The sequence below is a fragment of the Syngnathus acus genome, chromosome 9 (genome assembly GCF_901709675.1).
Source record: "Syngnathus acus chromosome 9, fSynAcu1.2, whole genome shotgun sequence".
NCBI lineage: Eukaryota > Metazoa > Chordata > Actinopteri > Syngnathiformes > Syngnathidae > Syngnathus > Syngnathus acus.
In genome coordinates this window covers 17,859,998-17,879,833 of record NC_051094.1, presented here as the reverse complement: position 1 = coordinate 17,879,833, position 19,836 = coordinate 17,859,998, and the positions used below count along the sequence as shown (strand labels likewise).

The 19,836-nt window shown below is 42.6% G+C and overlaps 1 protein-coding gene across 2 annotated transcripts in view; it reads left to right on the top strand.

The window, feature by feature from the left end:
• top3b (DNA topoisomerase III beta) overlaps positions 1 to 19,836 on the top strand; it is an 82,239-nt gene that overhangs the window by 30,858 nt on the left and 31,545 nt on the right. For both annotated transcript variants that reach the window (XM_037259464.1, XM_037259463.1), the window contains exons 10-13: positions 2,519 to 2,624; positions 7,541 to 7,687; positions 7,806 to 7,979; positions 9,233 to 9,361. In XM_037259464.1, coding sequence (XP_037115359.1) covers positions 2,519 to 2,624; positions 7,541 to 7,687; positions 7,806 to 7,979; positions 9,233 to 9,361 — 556 coding nt within the window. The remainder of the gene's footprint in view (positions 1 to 2,518; positions 2,625 to 7,540; positions 7,688 to 7,805; positions 7,980 to 9,232; positions 9,362 to 19,836) is intronic.

Below are 19,836 nucleotides of genomic sequence, written 5' to 3'. Positions count from 1 at the left end.
GGCCCTGGATGTTGTGGGGCTGTCATGGCTGACACGCCTCTACAACATTGCGTGGACATCGGGGACAGTGCCTCTGGATTGGCAGACTGGGGTGGTGGTTCCCCTTTTTAAGAAGGGGGGACCGGAGGGTGTGTTCCAATTACAGGGGAATCACACTCCTCAGCCTCCCTGGTAAGGTCTATTCAGGGGTGCTGGAGAGCAGGGTCCGTCGGGAGGTCGAACCTCGGATTCAGGAGGAGCAGTGTGGGTTTTGTCCTGGCCGTGGAACAGTGGACCAGCTCTACACCCTCAGCGGGATCGTCGAGGGTGCATGGGAGTTCCCCCAACCAGTCCACATGTGTTTTGTGGACTTGGAGAAGGCGTTCAACCGTGTCCCTCGGGAGGTTACTTCGGGAGTACGGGGTGCCGATCCAACTGATAAGGGCGGTTCGGTCCCTGTATCACCGATGCCAGAGTTTGGTCCGCATTTCCGGCAGTAAGTCGGATTCGTTCACAGTGAGGGTTGGACTCCGCCAAGGCTGCCCTTTGTCACCGATTCTGTTCATAATTTTTATGGACAGAATTTCTAGGCGCAGCCGAGGCGTTGTGGGGGTCCGGTTTGGGGACCTCAGCATCGCGTCTCTGCTTTTTGCAGACGACGTGGTGCTGTTGGCTTCTTCAGGCCGTGATCTCCAGCTCTCACTGGAGCGGTTCGCAGCCGAGTGTGAAGCGGTCGGGATGAGGGTCAGCACCTCCAAATCCGAGTCCATGGTCCTCGATCGGAAAAGGGTGGAATGCCCTCTCCGGATCGGGGATGAGATCCTGCCCCAAGTGGAGGAGTTTAAGTATCTTGGGGTCTTGTTCACGAGTGAGGGGAGGATGGAGCGCGAGATCGACAGGCGGATCGGTGCAGCGTCGGCATAATGCGGACTCTGTACCGATCCGTCGTGGTAAAGAGAGAGCTGAGCCAAAAGGCAAAACTCTCAATTTACCGGTCGATTTACGCTCCTACCCTCACCTATGGTCACGAGCTATGGGTCGTGACCGAAAGAACGAGATCCCGGATACAAGCGGCCGAAATGAGTTTTCTCCGCAGGATGTCCGGGCTCTCCCTTAGAGATAGGGTGAGAAGCTCGGTCATCCGGGAGAGGCTCGGAGTAGAGTTGCTACTCCTCCACGTTGAGAGGAGCCAGATGAGGTGCCTCGGGCATCTCATCAGGATGCCTCCTGGACGCCTCCCTGGGGAGGTGTTCCGGGCATGTCCCACCGGTAGGAGACCCCGGGGACGACCCAGGACGCGCTGGAGAGATTGTCTCTCAGCTGGCCTGGGAACGCCTTGGGATCCCCCGGGATGAGCTGGATGAAGTGGCTGGGGAGAGGGAAGTCTGGGAGTCCCTCCTGAAGCTGCTGCCCCCGCGACCCGACCCCGGATAAGCGGAAGAAGATGGATGGATGGATGGGATAACATATGCAACTACTTGTCTTTTCTATAACACTTACCAAAGAAAAACAGTTCTGATCAACAACAATCTATGAATCAAAACTACAGAGTTAACAAAAAGGAAAGAAATTCCTTTGAACTAAACAAAGAACATTTTGCCTGTGCGAAGGAGCTCTGCTCATAGCTAGTGAAGGCCTCTTACAGGAACAAACAGAAAGATAAGAAAAGGACTGGAAGGATACATAAAACTGATTGGGGGTTTAAGGACATCCCTGGAAGGATGAAAGGGAATATTGAAAGGCTGATCGTTGCAGCATCGGCTCTGTCTTAGTCTGTTGTTTTAAAGAAGTAGTTGAGCCAAAAAGGCTACTCTCTTGATTTACCGGTCAATCTATGTTACGAAAGGACAAAATCCCGCCAACACGTAGCCGAACATAGTTTTCTCCCCAGTCCGGGCTCTCCCTTAAAGATAGGGTGAGAAGATTGTTCATCTGGGAGGAGATCATTGAAGGTCTACTGATCTGCTATGTCTCCCGGTTGACTTGGAAGAGCCTTGAGATTCCCCCAGCAGAATTGGGGACGTTTGGGCTTCCCTGTTAAAGCTGCTGCCCCGCAACTCAACCCTGGATAAGATGAAAGAAATGAATGAATGTATACTGGCAACCTGTTTTAAGATTTTTATATTACAAATACCTTTTCTCACCTAAAAATGGCATCTTTTCTGTAAGATGTAGACATACAGTGTAGCTCTGGTATCAAATCTACAGCAGTCAGTCTTCAATCCTGTTCTACGAGGGCCATTGTCGTGGATGTTTTATATTACGTTTCTGTGTGTTGCAACACATCTAATTCAAATGATCATATAATCAGGAAAGTCTGCAAAAGCTGGAAAACAACCATGGTCATTTGAATCGGGTCTGTTGCAGCAGGGAGACATAAAATATCCAGCACTCTACAGCAAATAAAAAGGGATTGGTGTCATTGGCCCTCACCAATGATTTTGGAGGGGGATGTTAAATTGTAATGTGAACGTTATTTATCATGACTACAAGACAACTGAATAATCTAAATTATATGAAGCTGTTTTTTAATTACTAGGTGAAAAATCTTCTATCAAATGGTATAATCCATCCCAAGAAAGGAGTTGATGTTGGTGACCATCCGCCTATAACTCCCATGCGTGCTGCCTCAGAAGAAGAATTGGGTGAGTCTGAGCTAATAAACATCAGATGAAAATATCTGTGACACCTACACTGAGACAAGGACACCCAGACAAATGTGTTAATGCACTTACGAGCTTGATTGATGTGTTCTGTTGATGTTTGTGCTCTTTTAAAGTCTTACTAAGTAAGATTCAAGAAGTTTATTGGCCATGTTTGGGCATGCCAAACAAGGAATTTGACTCCGGTAGATCTAAGCCTCTGTTCAACATTCAGGACGTGCGAAAATTGACAATTGTTCTCAAACATCCCCTGATCTTAAACTCCCAGGAGGGCAAGGAAAAACTCAAAACTCCTCCTCGGGGAAATGAGACACCTTGAGAAGAGACCACAGATGGGAGGATCCCTCTTCCAGGATGGCCAGGCTGCAATGGATGCTGAGAGGACAGATAGTACACGTAATATAGATAATTCAAAGATAAAGCGTCGAGAGCAGGAAGTTATTGCACAGCAATGACTCTGAGACTCTATGAGTGGTGTGAGTTCATCAGAGCGACAGCCTGGGGGAAGTAGCTGTGTCTGCTGGTTTTGGCGTACAGCGCTCTGTAACGCCATCCGGAGGGCAGTAGTTCGAACAGACCGTGACCTGGGTGAGAAGGGTCTGTAGAGATGTTACTTGCACGTTTCCTGGTCCTGGACAGGTACAGGTCTTGGATAGATGGGAGGTTGGTCCCGATTATCTTTTGTGCAGTCCTGATTGTCCGTTGCAGTCTATGCTTGTCTTGTTTGGTGGTGGATCCAAACCAGACAGTGATGGATGTGCAGAGGATAGACTGGATGAAGGCAGTATAGAAGGTCTTCAGCAGCTCCTGTGGCAGGTTGAACTTCCTGAGCTGTCTCAGAAAGTATAAGCCTCTGCTGGGCCTTCTTCCGGGCATAGTCTATGTGGCTGGTCCATTTCAAGTCCCGAGAGATTGTGGATCCCAGGAACTTGAAGGTGTCTGTGGAGGGAATAGCATTCTTGAGGATAGTGAGAGGTGGAAGTGGTGAAGGGTCTATCCTGAAGTCCACTGTCATCTTTACGGTCTTGAGCGGGTTCAGCTCCAGGTGGTTTTGGCTGCACCAGTGGACCAGCCGCTCCACCTCCTGTCTGTACGCAGTCTCGTCACCGTCCCGGATCAGTCCGATGAGAGTGGTGTCATCCGCATACTTCAGGAGCTTCACAGAAGAGTCGCCTGAGGAGCAATCATTGGTATAGAGGAGTGCTTCTCAATCATTTTCTGTGATTGGGAGAAGAAAACATTTTGCGCCCCCCCATGTTATTAACATTAAAGAAAACAAAAATTAAATAAAAAAGAAAGATTAACTTACAATAAAGAATAACTTTAATAACATTATTTTTTAGTCTGTAACAGATCAGATTCAAAGTGCATCACTTTGCCTGAAATTAAAAAATAAATGATCATTATTCATACTATAAACATTCTTGACCAACTGCAATTTTATGCTGAAAAAAATACAATAAAATAATAATTAACATACATAATATTAAATTAAATAACAACAATAAATAATATTCAATTCAAATTAATCAGCAACATTAACTCAGGAGCACAATGTATAAAACACTTTAACCTACAAAACAAAAATGAAAAAAACAATTAGTGCTGTTTTTTTAATCAAAATGAGGCCACATGACTGAGACCATATCCACGGCTGCAGGTAGTATCAGCTCTTCTGCAATGGTGTGGGTTATTTTTGCAATGAGCAATTTGGCCTGACCTTTTGTCTCCGTAACATCTGACACACCTCCTCGCGGATCTGGAGTGCAGGCGCGGCTTCTGAAAGAGAGAGAGTAGGTGATAACGATGATGGAGGTGTGGACAGAGGGGTTGTGAGTGGAGGTGTGTATGTTGATTGTACTGCAGGAGGTCCTGTTCTGTGGGTGGACCATTCAAACCTGCAGTAAAACCTGTTTAGCTGGTTTGCAAGCCTTGGGTTCTCTACAGGACGGGGGGTTGGTTTCTTGAAGCCCATGATGCTCTGCAGGCCTTTCCACACTGTTGAGGGATCAGGATTGGCAGCGAAGTGTCTCCCCAGGCTCTCCCCATAACACCTCTTGGCTTTCCTGATCTCTCGGTTCAGTGTGTTCCTGGTCTGCTTGAACAGGTCGCGGTCGCCGCTCCTGTAGGCCTCCTCCTTGACTTTGCGCAGCCTCCTGAGGTTCGGTGTAAACCAAAGTTTGTCGTTGTTGTACGTGCAGAACGTCTTAGTCTGCACACACAGATCCTCACAAAAACTGATGTATGATGTGACAGTGTCAGTGAGTTCATGCAGGTCTGAAGTTGCAGCTTCAAAACCTCCCCAATCGGTGCAGTCTAAGCAGGCTTGGAGGTCCTGCCTTGACTCCACTGTCCACTTCCTCCCAGTCCTCACCACAGGCTTAGAAGTTTTTAGTTTCTGCCTGTAGGCCGGGATCAGATGAACTAGACCAGGGGTGGGCAAACTACGGCCCGCGGGCCACATCCGGCCCACGGGACCGTTTAATCCGGCCCGCCAACCCTGAATTAATTGTATTATTAAACTTTTTTTTTGGTCATTTTGCCTGCAATGACTGCGTTTCCCCAGTAGATGGGGAACCGCTCGCCTGCGCATTTACTACCGGAAGCCGTGTCAGAAAGCTCGGTGCACACTCACAAGTGCGTGTACGTACGTACTCAGTAGTACGGACATGGCGCACTCGCGCTCTATTTGTATCAGTCCCGAATTTAGAGCGTGGGCTGTGACGACAGCATTCTTGTAATTCGCTCGCTGAGCTTTCAGATACAGTTTGACGCTAAAGCCACCCACAAACCTTCCCCTGGAATCCTTCCATTAAAATGAGTGGCCCGAAGAAAAGAAGTGAGTGCCGAATGTTAAGAGTGGCCAATTTGGCTCGACGTACGCGACGTGACGTTCAGCCACATCAACCCGTCACAGATCGAGGTAAACGGATCTCTCCTAAGAATTGCCACAACAAATTTTACTCCAGACTATGATGCACTAGCAAAAAAGGGAGACCAACAACACTGTTCCCACTGAAAATGAAGGGGAGGCTCTCAAGTTTGTTGTAAAAAAATGCATTTTGAATATGATTTGTACACATAGCAGGGATTGAAACTAGCGACCATTCTCATTTTCAAACAATGCAGGATGCTCAAGGACATTGATGCACCACCTTTTTGCGACTAATCTTAACCTGTAAAGTTCTTAAGGCTTACTTTAAGGAAGTGTTTCCCGTTTCCTCACCTCTGTTACCAGGTGTTTGTGAGTTAAAACTCTGCTCTGATGTTCAGATACCCCTCACCGTGTTGCCGTTTTGATGACTTTATTTGGATGTATGCTTTCACCGATTCTTCAAGATGATATATTTGGTCAGAATGTTTGCTGTTTGATGTGATCTCATAAGATAAACATTTTTCATGAATCTGACCTGCAGGCACTGAAGTGATGGAGACTGTTATTCATAATAATAGTGTCGTATTTTATGAGAATCACTGATAGCAGTTTTTTAGTGATTTTTTTTTTTAATGCTGTTAATAAATGCATTTGTTTTCAAAAAACTTGTTTGGAATGTCCATGCTTTACTACCTACTAAAGGCCAAAATCTTTTATGCAATGACCTTTACAGGTCGCTTATATTACTTCACACAAACACTACGTCCATCTGCTCCTGGTTCGGCCCTCCGGTCCAAATTTAGAACCCAGTTCGGCCCGCGAGTCAAAAAGTTTGCCCACCCCTGAACTAGACAGTGGTCCGAGAGTCCTAAAGCTGCACTAGCCACAGAGTGGTATGCATCCTTAATCACGGTGTAGCAGTGGTCCAGTGTCTGTGCCCCTCTGGTGGGACACGTTATGTGCTGTCTGTATCTGGGGAGTTCGTGTGCGAGGTTTCTCCCTGTTAAGATCACCCAGAACAATGATTAGTGAATTTGGTAGAAGTTTCTCCATGTCTGTCACCTGATCAGCCAGCATCTGCGTGGCTTCACTCGCACGTGCGTGTGGTGGAATGTAAACAGCCGCCATGACGATCGAGGAGAACTCCCGTGGTGAATAGAACGGCCGGCAGTTTATGAAAAGTGTTTCTAGGAGAGGGCTGCAAAACTCTTTCAACACCGTGACATCAGTACACCAACATTCATTAATGTAGAAACAGAGACCACCTCCCTTTGATTTTCCGGAGAGCTCCGCGCTGCAATCTGCATGCGTTAGCCGAAACCCAGCTAACTCCACGTTTTCTTTTCGGGCTATGCCCGGCCAGGCCCCATGGGCGAAGGCCCGGCCACCAGGTGCTCGCCTTCGAGCCCGACTTCCAGGCCTGGCTCCAGAGGGGGGCCCTGGTGACCCAGTTCCGGGCGAGGGAAAACGAAGTCCATTTGTGTTTTTCGTCATAAGGGGCGTGCTTTGTCTGGTCCCGGTCCCCATTCCTGTAGGCCTCCTCCTTAGCTTTGCGCAGCATCCTGAAGTTTGGTGTAAACCAAGGTTTGTTGTTGTACGTGCAGAAGGTCTTAGTCTGCACACACAAGTCCTCACAAAACAGAATATTAGCGTATTTTAGGACAAATATGTGCTTTTAATAACTGTTATTTATAGGAGCATTTCTAGGTAACTCAAGGACACTGTACAAAGTATAAAACAGTAATGCAGTACAATAACTGCCTGTAATTAATGTCAATTAAAATCAGCAAGAAGATAAAGTGAGCAAAAATAAGATACAATAAATACACAAGGTTAAACAGAGTAAGCTTTTATCAGTAAGTAGGGTTTGAGTCTGGATTTGTAAAGAGTAGATTGTACTGCGCAGATCAGGTGTTTAGGGTTTCATATGCGCAGGCCGAAGCAACGAAGGGCTCTGGCCCCCAAGTTCAGCTTTCAACTGTTTCACACTAATAAACAGCTCTGCTATTTTTTCTCTCCAAAGGAAGTGACGGCTGGCGCCTTTATGAATACATCACAAGGCATTTCATTGCCACAGTCAGTCAGGACTGCAAGTATCTGCAGACAACCATTGTTTTCACCATTGGAACAGAAGCTTTCACATGTAGCGGAAAAACCCTGATCTCATCAGGTAAATGATTTAATAGACAATTGTTTTCACCAATGACAGCTTCACCATTGCCTGAAACAATTGACATTTGGGTTTATTTTGTTGAAGAATTTAACACAAAAAGTTGTTTTATTTACAGGTTTTACTGCTTTGATGCCATGGCAGGGTATTCCTCTTGAAGAAGCCCTGCCTGTCTGTGAAAGTGGAGACATTTTCACAGTAGATGAGATCAAGTTGATGGAAAAACAGACTAGTCCACCAGACTACTTGACCGAGGCCGAACTCATCACTCTTATGGAGAAACACGGCATTGGTAATTCTCAGCACTGCCTGCGTGCTCCAAATGTTTTCATTCATTTGTGTGATGTGGCTCTGAAAAAAAGTAACAACAGCTTTATTGACTTTTGTTCATGTAGCTAATGACAGAATGCGGTGGCAATAAACGGTATAATATTAACCCTGGAATAGAATTATGGTACTCCTTGATAGACTATATTTTATCCTTTTAATATTTACACCGGTTGACAATGACTCATAACTTGAAGCTTTATCACAATATCCATCCGTCCATCCATCCATCCATCCATCCATCCATCCATCCATCCATCCATCCATCCATCCATCCATCCATCCATCCATCCATCCATCCATCCATCCATCCATCCATCCATCCATCCATCCATCCATCCATCCATCCATCCATCCATCCATCCAGCCAACCCCCTCCCTGTACCGCTTTGTCCCCACGCTTTGTCCCACGCTTTGTCCCTTCCGTACTGCTTATCATGAAGGTCACGGGCGTGCTGGAGCCTATCCCAGCAGTCTTTGGGCAGTAGGGGGTTCACTCTGAACTAGTTGCCAGCCAATGGCAGGGCACACAGAGACGAACAACCATCCACACTCGCACTCACATCTACAAGCAATTTGGAGTGCTCAATCGGCCTACTATGCATGTTTTTGGGAAGTGGGAGGAAACCAGAGTGCCCGGGAGAACATGCAAACTCCACACAGGGAGGGCCGGAGGAGGAATCGAAATCGCACCCTCTGAACTGTGAGGCGGACGAGTTAACCAGAGTGTCGCTGTGCCGCCATTATAACAATCTCTTCCTGATATTTATTTGTGCTAGTAAGACGACCAGGAGGTTGATTCATCAGTTAGCTTTGAGTGATAATACCACAAATAGGTCTATTTTGTCAAGTCATAAAGTCTCCCTCTGGTTTGTTATGAACTGAACTCTTTTGGTTTCAGCCAGTCCCCCATCAAGCTTCTCCAGTTACCGGAAAAAAAAAAATTCTCAGATGAGATGGTGTGACGTTACCTGAACTGCCAGCGTTTGCCTCGAGGACTATTTAACGTGTGCAATAACTGACCCAGATTCTAACGTTGGCCACAATGCAATGTGAAATTCTACTTTAGATGGCCTAACAATAACTTGTATTTAGAAAATAATACACTTTTAATCTTCGTAGCTCAAGTCCATTCATCTCTATTACTTTGTGATAATGTCACTAAATTCCAAGCATTGTAATTGAACAATGTGTGACTCTGCTATTTTGCACCTGCAGGTACTGATGCCAGCATCCCTGTCCACTTAAACAACATCTGTCAAAGGAACTATGTGACAGTAGAGAATGGACGCAAGTTGAAGCCTACCAACTTGGGCATTGTTCTAGTACATGGGTATTACAAAATAGGTATACGGCCTCAGATTACGTCAAGCCTTCTCTTTTTTTTTTTTTAAACATGTTTTTATTGACAGAAGATTCAAATAAATTTGTAAGCGTACAGCAACATTTATCAATATTACTCCACAGAGCTGAAATACCAATTTCAATGACATCCAAAGACAACCACACCAAAACAACACATAGACCTCTCAATTACCCAAACACAACAGCAAAAAAAAAAAATTATAATAATAAAACAATTCACAAAACACCATCTGTAGTTAGTGAATAAGTAAGCTTGGCGACACGCTCGAGGAAGTCCTTGATGGAGAGCCTTCTTTCCGAAGACCACAAACAAAATTAGATTTAAAACAAATAAAAAATTACACAAGTAGCAAAGGTCAAAATGAGTAGGGAAAAAAAAAAACCTGTATACATTTGACATTATTTCAATCTGTACCATTACCACTTTTAGCATCACAGGACTTTTAGAAGGTTGGTTGAGCTTCGCTCGGCATCGCGTGCTAGTTGTCTCTCGTCGCCCGTTTGCCTTCAAATCAGCAAATTTGTAAGCAGAATCAGGACGCGGTGTGGGCCCCTGCTGTGCCGTCCAGCTCGCTTGTGTTCTTCGATCGAGGAATCAACAAAACCTTGAGCTCCAAGCGATTCTCTTCGAACGCCGGAGTGACTTGATTGAAAGATGGCGGACCGGCGGCGAAGGAGGAGGCGCGCGTCCCAAGGTAGTGACGACGATGACGACGATAAAATCGAGATTAAGATGGCCTTGAAAGACCTGGCAAAGAAAATGGACAGAATGGTGGAAAATGTAGGAAAAATAAGTGGTCTGGTTGAAGATGTGAGGAAACTAAACAAACTACTCGCGCTGAAGGACGAGAAAATTGCGGAGTTGGAAAAGAGAGTTGACGAGTTGGAGCAATATACACGGAAAGAGGACGTGATCATCAGTGGTCTGAAAACAACACACCGCACATACTCCAACGTCACCCGAGGAGAGAACAACGAGGAGGACTTGACTGAGGGAGAAAAGCAGTCGCTGGAGGAACAAGTGATTCAGTTCTTTAACAGAAATGACATCACCATTCACAAGGAGAGTATCGCTGCCTGTCATACTCTTCCCAAAAGAAATGCACAATCAGAGCGAACCATCATTCTGAGATTTGTAAACAGAAGACACAAAACGGAGCTTTTGAAACAAGGAAGGAAACTGAAGAACACACAGGTGTATGTGAACGAACACCTTACGAAGAAGAATGCCGAGATAGTCAAACGTGCGAGGGTCCTGAAGAAACAAAAGGAAATCTATTCAACATGGACAAGAGACTGTAAAATCTGGATTCGCACAAATGGTTCACTTGGTGAGGAGGCGAGGGTCCTGCTTATCCGGGACCTCAAAGACCTGGAGAAATATGAAACTGCATAGCCGAATAGAACATCCTCTTGCTGCCCAGATTTATTATTTTTGTAACTGTTCGGTATCCTTTCACCAATTGTTTTTTGGAATTACTGGAAAAAGTTCAATCCTATTGTTGCTGGACTCATCTTGGAAGTACTCTTTTTTTCATATTGTGGATGCCTTTTTTGTACTTGAAGAGCACGGCTTGGTAGTGGTGAGTAGGTGTCTTGCCGGATTACTGGTAATTTTTCTTTTTTGGCTAGGAACGCCGACTGACTATCATAATCACACTTTCTTTCAATATCCCCCATGAACTAAAACTGGACTTGTTTTTCATAAATACACCTGCAGAATTTTTATACCACCATTACGCAACTTTTTTGCTGGACTTATATTGGTTAAATTGTCTCAACTATTTGGCTGCCATTACAAATGATATGTGTGTATGCGTGTGCGGGTGCGTGTGGACGTGGAGCTGTGGGTGTGTACCGTGATTTTCCATGTAAAATACGCCCCCGTGCATAATACGCACCCTAAAAATGGCATGTCGATGCTGGAAAAAAGCCTGTACCCATGTATAATACGCACCCAAATTTTGAATCTTAAGTCCGTAAACGTAAAATTATTTCAGAAAAAAGATCATCTTTGGGAACAACCGGATGTTATTCTGCCGGTCAGTATCACTGCGCATGCGCTAGCAAACTCGATAGCGAAGAAATGTTTCGGATTTGTGTAGGGTACATTGTGACAGCAAACGAGCAGGTGATCGAGCAAGCGTCTGATACGAGAGCATTGTGTTCGTATGGAGCGTGTTTGAAGTGAACAGCAGAGAGGAAAGGAACAAGGCAAAGTGTTGTGAAATAAAACATTACCTGTAATACGCATTTTGTTATTTGCTGATTGAAACTGCTAATTAAACTGTGAATTGAAACTAATAGGTAGAGAACTGAACTCTCGCTCTTTATATAGCTGACGTGTCTTGCGCATCCGTTCTGCGCATACTGTCATGGCGGCCTCCATATGATATCCGGTCTGCGATGGAGATTAAAAACCAAACAATATTTGACAATAACACACCATCAAGGATTGCACCATCGCATCAAACGATGTGTCGTCAATTATGAATTTTACTAAGTGTGTTGGGCAGGATGGCTGAATGCGATGCGCGATTGACAACAAACAAGAAGAAAGGTGATTTCAAGTTTTATTTCGAGGGAGATTTTCTTCAAAAATTGTTGTACCCATGCATAATGCGCACCCCAGATTTTACGACAATAAATTTGTTAAATTTTGCGCATTATCCATGTAAAATCACGGTATGTGCTCAAATTTGGATGTGGGTGGATGGGAAGATGACTGTTTGCGTATACCTTAAACAATTACCATGCAGATACAGGATATAGATATAGACCCGGAAAGCAATTTCTTTGACTATGTAACTAGCAACTGTTGTTATTACACTGAAAATCAATTCAAGGAGAAATTCAACTTAGAGCAAGATATATCAATAATACACTTCAACAGTAGGAGTTTATACGCAAACTTTGATAAGATTAAGAACTGTTTACAGCATTACACCATGCAATTCAATATAATTGCCATTTCTGAGAGTTGGCTTAGCCACGACAAAGGGACTGATTTTGAATTAGAAGGATATAATTTCAACTTTGTGAATAGGACAAATAAAAAGGGTGGAGGAGTTGCACTGTATATAGACAGTGGGTTAAAGTATAAGATTGTAGAAAGCATGACAACTGTTATTGATGACTTATGTGAATGTATTACTGTTGAAATTGATATGGGTAAAATGAAGAATGTCATTGTTAGCTGTGTTTATAGAACACCCAACTCTAGTATTGAAAATTTCAAAGAAGTATTTGAGGCCATAGTTTCAAACCCCGAGCAGAAGGTAGCCTTTTTATGTGGGGACTATAATATAGACTTCTTAAATCCAAATAAAACACCTGCGACAGAAGATTTTATAGATGCAATGTATAGTAAAGGATTATATCCTAGTATAACCAAACCAAGCAGAATTACCACCCACTCGGCATCAGTAATAGACAATATTCTTACTAATAATATGACAAGTAATTTAGAAAGTGGATTATTAATAAACAATATCACTGACCATCTGCCGGTGTTTGTTATCCATGAATGTAAACAAGAATTTAGACAATAGCAAAGTAAACATAGGAGATTAAGAACAAATGGCACTCTGAACGCATTTAGAAATGATCTGATAGCTCAAGACTGGAGGAATGTTTATGAAAAAGAGGATGTTGATGCAGCCTATAATTTATATATAAATACTTTTTTGACTCTATCATAAAAACTGTCCAATTCAGCGACCAAAGAAAACTTCAAAACGACCAGATAAACCGTGGTTCACTGGGGGTCTGTTGAATGCCTGCCAAAAAAAGAATGAATTATATAAAGACTTTATTAAGCACAGAACTGAGAAAGAAACTAAATATAAAAGATATAAAAATAAACTAGCAGAAATTCTTAGAAAATGTAAGAAAGATTATTATAGTAAACTGTTGGAAACAAATAAAAATAATATAAAGAGCACATGGAATATTTTAATCTCAATTATAAGAAGAAAAAGAATAAGTGCCAGATTCGCAAATGAATTCTTTGAAAATGGTAAAATAATTAATAATAGTGATGAAGTGGTGGCAGGATTAAACAAATTATTTGTGAATGTAGGGCCTAAACTGGCAGATGAGATAATCCCACCACAAAGGGGAGGTGTATCACAATTTTTTGGGGAACGAAACCCGGCTACCATCTTTCTGAGAAATACAGATAAAACTGAAATAATTGATATAAACAATTTAAGAACAAAACATCAAGGGACTGTGAGGATATTGATCTATACCTAATTAAATATGTAATAGTAGCTATAGCAGATCCCATAGCACATATCTGCAACCTCTCACTGAAACTGGGCTCCTTTCCCACAAAAATGAAAATAGCCAAAGTCGTTCCCATCTATATATAAGGCCGGTGAGAAGAATCTTTATACAACTACAGGCCAGTCTCATTGCTTCCCCAATTTTCCAAAATCTTGGAGAAGGTATTTGCTGTTAGATTGGACAGTTTTATTGATGTGTGAGATATTAATTGATAGTCAATATGGTTTGAGGCCGAAGCGATCTGCAGCTTTAGCTTTAATTGACCTTGTGGAAGAACTGTCAACAAGCATTAACGACAAGAAGTTTGCCGTAGGAGTTTTTATTGACCTTAAAAAGGCCTTTGATACAATTAATCATGACATTTTGCTTCAAAAATTGGAAAGGTATGGGATTAGGGGAATAGGGTTCAGTTGGATAAAAAGTGTCAGGTTTAAATCGCTGACTGAACAACTATTAAGAGAAGAGCATCAGCAAACAAACCACAAGTGAGACAGAATATCAAGTCTTTTCTCGCGAGGAGTGCAGTACAGATAGTTTACAACAATCTCACAACACTAAATATCTGTGTACACTCCCGCTCTTTTTATTTGGATTTGCCCTGCCCACAATTATGAGACGAAAGCCCCTAAAGGAAGGGGGGGACACGTGGGCTTTGCCTCGTAAGCAAAATAATAAGAACGTGAGAAAAAGGAGTTTGAGTTGAGAAGAGAAAGTCCTTGAGCTCTAGCAAGGGAGGTTTTACGACCTTGTGTAGGATGAGACAAGCTAGGTTATTAATTACTGGATACGCACAAACATAATCTAACGATCAAGATAGTTTGGAAAACCCAGACTTTGATGGTCACTTGTAGGTTCATCTGAGGTGCAAGACAGCAATGAGGCATGTTGTCTAACAAAGTGGTCTTTGTTAAGAAGGAACTGTCTCGGTAGATGTCTTCTTTTTGCTGAGTTATCAGCTGCGTCCTGTCTGACCTCTCTCCTGGCCCAGCCGTACCTTTTCTCTTCTGTGGTACATCATAAAAACAGCAAGGCCAAACAGCAAGCATATATTGCAGTAATATTGCGGTAAAGCATTGATTAGAGAACGCATGATAACATATATATACATTTTTCTAACAATTCCCTCCTGATTATCATAAGTTCTCAGAGACCATCTTATCACCTAAAACCGGCCACTTCAAAAAGATTTTCAGCCGTAGGATCACAAGTATGAGCACAAATAAGTTTACACCAAGAAAGGATAAACGTTGCGATATTATCATTCGGAAACACCCAGATCTGGGAAGAAGTCTGTAGACCCAAGTGCAAAAATTCCATCATCATCATTGTTATCATCAACATGCTGGCGTTCAGACATTAGAGGCATACCCCGGCCATCTTGTCTTCCATGGGCGATATTGCTGTAGTGATGAGACGATTAAACAGAGCACGGAGACATGGAATACAACAACAACCACACAAGGTGAGTATAGCAGTAATTGAGGACACAAGGGCTTTATACTTCCCAAAAGCAGTCATCCACTTGTTGTGCTCTTTCATCCTCGTCTTGAGGGATTGCAAGCTTGCAATCGCCTTCGTCAGGCTCCCATCAGGGGCGGTGTCATTCTGGATGAAGGTGCAGCATTGTTCCCTGAACATTGCGCAGACCCTTCCTTTCTCAGACAACAACATAACAAGAGCATTGCGGTTCTGGATTGACATTAGGGAAGGCGTGGCTAGCTGTTCATGCACTGCCTCAAGTCCCGCTTGTGTCCTTTGCCCAATTTCTGCATGTTGCAATGGTTGTAATGTATCATGTCGACGTTCTTGTTCATCGTACACCACCAGCAAATGGAAGACTCCCATCCTGCTACAATTTGGTCAATTAATTCTTATTAATCAGGAACTCCTCTGGGGACTCTGATTGCATCAATTTCAGTCAGATCATCGTCGCCTCTCAAATTTAAAGACATTTTGTTTGTTTGTTTTTCCAGCTTTTTCCCAGATCTTGGCATGTTGATCCATATACAATTTAGCTTGACTACATCCTCTGAAAGCAATGGCTTCTTTTTTCTTTTTTTTTTCAATGGATATTACTATATAGAATGCTCTGTCACACATGTCACAATCAGTAGATGTGACAGATTTCACACAATCTTTGGTCAATGGCAACGATACAACATAAAGAATCGGTCGCAAATCCATACATATTCAATTTTTGTTTCTGTCTTTGCAGCTTGTTTTGCCATTAGCAATCAATTGTTTCGTTTTTCAGCAACTCTTATAGTTACCTGAAACAAATTATCCACATTCGTTTTAGATATAATCATCCCATTCTTTAACATCTACAGCGGTTGTTGACAAAGTACACATATAAACATCATACTTTCATGGCAGTCCAGATCCGACACAGCAGATCATCCTGCAAAGGTCAACTTGATCTTTTAAACAGCATTGTTTCCTTTTTTCTTTTTTATTTCTACCAAATCTTAATCATCCTTAGTTTCCCACTTGGTTCCAAAACATGGTAATCTATATTGTCGCCCAAACAATTTTATACGGGGTTAAACCCACAGTAATTGTAATATTTATGAACAGTTTGACCGGGTCTAAACATTTTGTCCATGATCTTCCAGTTTTTTCCATGCACATTTTCACACTTTATACCAGTCCTGTTATGAGAATTAATTTCTGAAATCCCATATCTCGGTATTATTTCTTTACATAACGTTTTTTGCCACTGTTAAGGCATTCAGTGTTTTTGTTGAAGCCAATTCAACCCATTTTGAGAATGCATCTATTATGACCAGGCATTATAACCCTGTGGATTGTGTTTAGCACATGTTAAACTCTACAAAAATTTAGTTTTATAAATGTTTTGAATATGAATCAATTCATATGTTGTATAAAGCTGACTGAACTGCCCCATTATCCCCCCTCTTGAGCCATGCGACACACAACCATGGCTCAACATCGCTGCCCACTTGTATAGGTTTTTTGTAGGATAGGTCAGTCTTCTGGTCATTTATAGATACCATTCCCCACTCTGGCCCCCTTTTCGTCCATAATCGAATTTCAGCCTATGGACTTTGTCGCTGCACATCTTTAAAAACGTTTCAGTAATTTAATCTGCTTCTTGTGTGTACAAAATTTGAAGCGTCTTTTGCACTACAGCTATGCGGTTCCGTCCGCAAGCTTGTTACCTCTTGGCACCTTATCAGTCTCATGTGTGCCCTGCACACGTGCATATAGCTATTTTTCGTGGCAATTGGACTGCTTCCACAACTAGCTTAGTTGTAGTTTCTCGTAGTTTTTTGCAGTTTCTTTTCAATCATTCTCTCATCGTTTATCACAAGAATCTTAGCAATTTGAATGAAAATCAAAATGTATGTTTTATTTTACTCAATTGTATGATTTAGAGCATCCATATGTAGTAAAGTGTTGTATTACTACATATGATTTCATCTTCATTTAATTTGACACACCTTTCAAAATGCTTCTCAGTGTCCCAGTGCACACATGCTTTGCGTGTGTAACTGGTTGTCTCAACCCGTGTTCCACATCCTAATCTTTTCTCCCTCAAGGTGTCAAACCAATCAAGATAAAAAGATAAAAAACAACAAAATAACCGCCAGTAAATTAATATAATAGTCAATTGTTGTTGTTTCTTAACTTTAACTAACTCAATCACTCTCTTATTCTGAAATGTAAAAACTTGTGTAGTCTTGACACAACCAATCGACTATTTCTTCTAAATTTAGTTTTGAAATGTTGTTATTTAATAATTTTGCTTCATCCAATTCCAGAAAGCAAGTTCTTTCCATCTCTCAAATTTTGTTTCATCAGGGCTAGGCATTAATGCAGTGTGGACCAGTTTCTGCCCACAAAAAATTGCTCGCCTTTCTTTTCTTCTTATTTTCACAAAATTGCTTTTGTTTTGCGGTGCAAATCAGATAGACTACAGTCTAGCAAATTCTTTTGTGCACCTACATTAGCCAATTTTAACACATAACACTGACAGCACACAGACAACACAAAAACAGCAGCCACAGCTCACAAACAATACCAACAAACAACGCTGCGCCAACATCATCCTCTGTTTTGACGTTTTTGGTTATACTTTTTTCTCATCAGTGTCTATTATCCTTCATGCAAATATTGTCACATCTTCCTTAAGCATCACCCTGTTACAAATATTCAAACATACTCTGAGAAACTCACACTTTCCCTGCTTCGCCCGCAGCCATAGCACCCCTCGTGCGAGGGGGGGGCGCAGCATCAATGTTGATTGGTCACAGGCTGGCCATTTCCTGCAACAACCATGATGCCGGCCCACCGCCCACACGAGCATAGCAAAGGCCCACGTGCACAGCCCCGCCCCGCGACTACGCGCGAGCGCAGGCACGCTTATCAGTCTCGCCCTCTCAAAGGGCAGGCCAGCTTTGCTGTTGCGCCCTTCGTCATGTTCACATTCGACATCTTTCACTGTCTTCTACACAACATTTGCTGTCTCTTATTCTCGTCCTATCAAGCCACCGTTCTAGTCACTTTCTGCCACACACTGCTCATCTCAATTTCTCCAACCAACTTAAACACATTATCGCCTACTTCTCAATTTTCCTATTATTCCTAAACAGCTTCCTGAACATTCTCCATTACTGATGTCTTCCATAGGACACACATCTCACTCGCGCACATATATACACGCCCATTCATGAGGATCCTCTGCGCGCACACGCACACACACCAACACAAAAGGATGACGCACAACATACGTATAAGACCACATAGATCCCACGAAGAACACCTTTTTGCTCGTCTTACTTGTCAGATTTATTCTTTATTTTACTTTTAGAAGCTATTTGTAATTCTTTTCCATTTATTTAGCCAATTTTAACTTCAGTGTTTCTTTATCTTACTTTATCCTTTTAACACAAATATCTCCTGTATATTTAAGCTAATTTCTCTTTAATTTTGGCAGCCAGGTTCCCACTTCATTACATGGAAACCTGATTTGATTTGGTTTTGGCCTAGCCATAACTGTCTTTGTTAATTTGTGCAGTCACGTGCCATGTGACCGTTTTCTCCGCAATTCCAGCATTCTATTGGAGGTTGCACAACTCCTCTTCCTCGGCCTCTAAAGCCTCCTCTGTTAGACATTGCTCGCCCTCTCTGGCCTTTCTGTCCTCTGCCTGCATTTTGGTAAAAAGTGTCACTATCCTGGTCTACCAGAAAAGTGTCTTTTGTAGCTTTCATTCGTTTTCGTTTTTGTTTGTCTATTACTACTTTTTCCGCATGGAGGGCATGATTTATGTATTCCTCCAAAGTTCCGGTGTTCATGCCTATATAATGTTTGATCACCCAGCCTTGTATTGCTGGTCTGGACCCTGCGTGGATGGCATTTTTTAATTGCTGTTGATAAGCACCTTGAGGCGCATTATCTTCCACCAGTCCACTGTGTGTTTTAAAAACTTTTGTCATGCGCACTCGATACTCATCAAAGGTTTCATTATCATTTTGCTTTGTTCTCCCTATTTCTGTATAATTTGCTCTGATTTCCTTTGACCAATCCATTTCTAGCGGGCTTTTCTGCCTAGTGGCTCTGTCCATCAACCCATAAGGAGGAGGTGATTCCTCAATTTTGTGTGTGTCATGTATTTGCGGATACAACTTCGCTATGATCTTTAGTTTTGAATTTGTAGCATGTGTTTTCTCTTCCCGCTCTTGTACTTCTTCTAGTTCTCCCTCAAATTTATATTTTTTAACCCATTTATCGAAATCTTTTTTAAGTCGGTCGGGATCCTGCCTTTCAATTATTTTCCAATCTTTGCATTTTAGTTCATGTCGGGGTAGGGACTTTCGCTTACTACCGTAATTTTCGGACTATAAGTCGCGTTTTTTTTTCATAGTTTGGGTGGGGGGGCGACTTATACTCAGGAGCGATTTATATACATATATATGGGTTTTTTTCACTTTTTTGGGCATTTTATGGCTGGTGCGACTTATACTCCGGTGCGACTTATAGTCCGAAAATTACGGTATTTAAGTTTCCCATGGTTTATTTTTCTAAATTTTGGAGTTGGTAGTTTGAATGGCACCTACAGTGTCCTAAAACCAACTTTATTCACAGGACAGTGGTTAAAAGTTCGATGTGTGGTAAGTCTCCTTTCACCTCCCCGAAGGGAGCG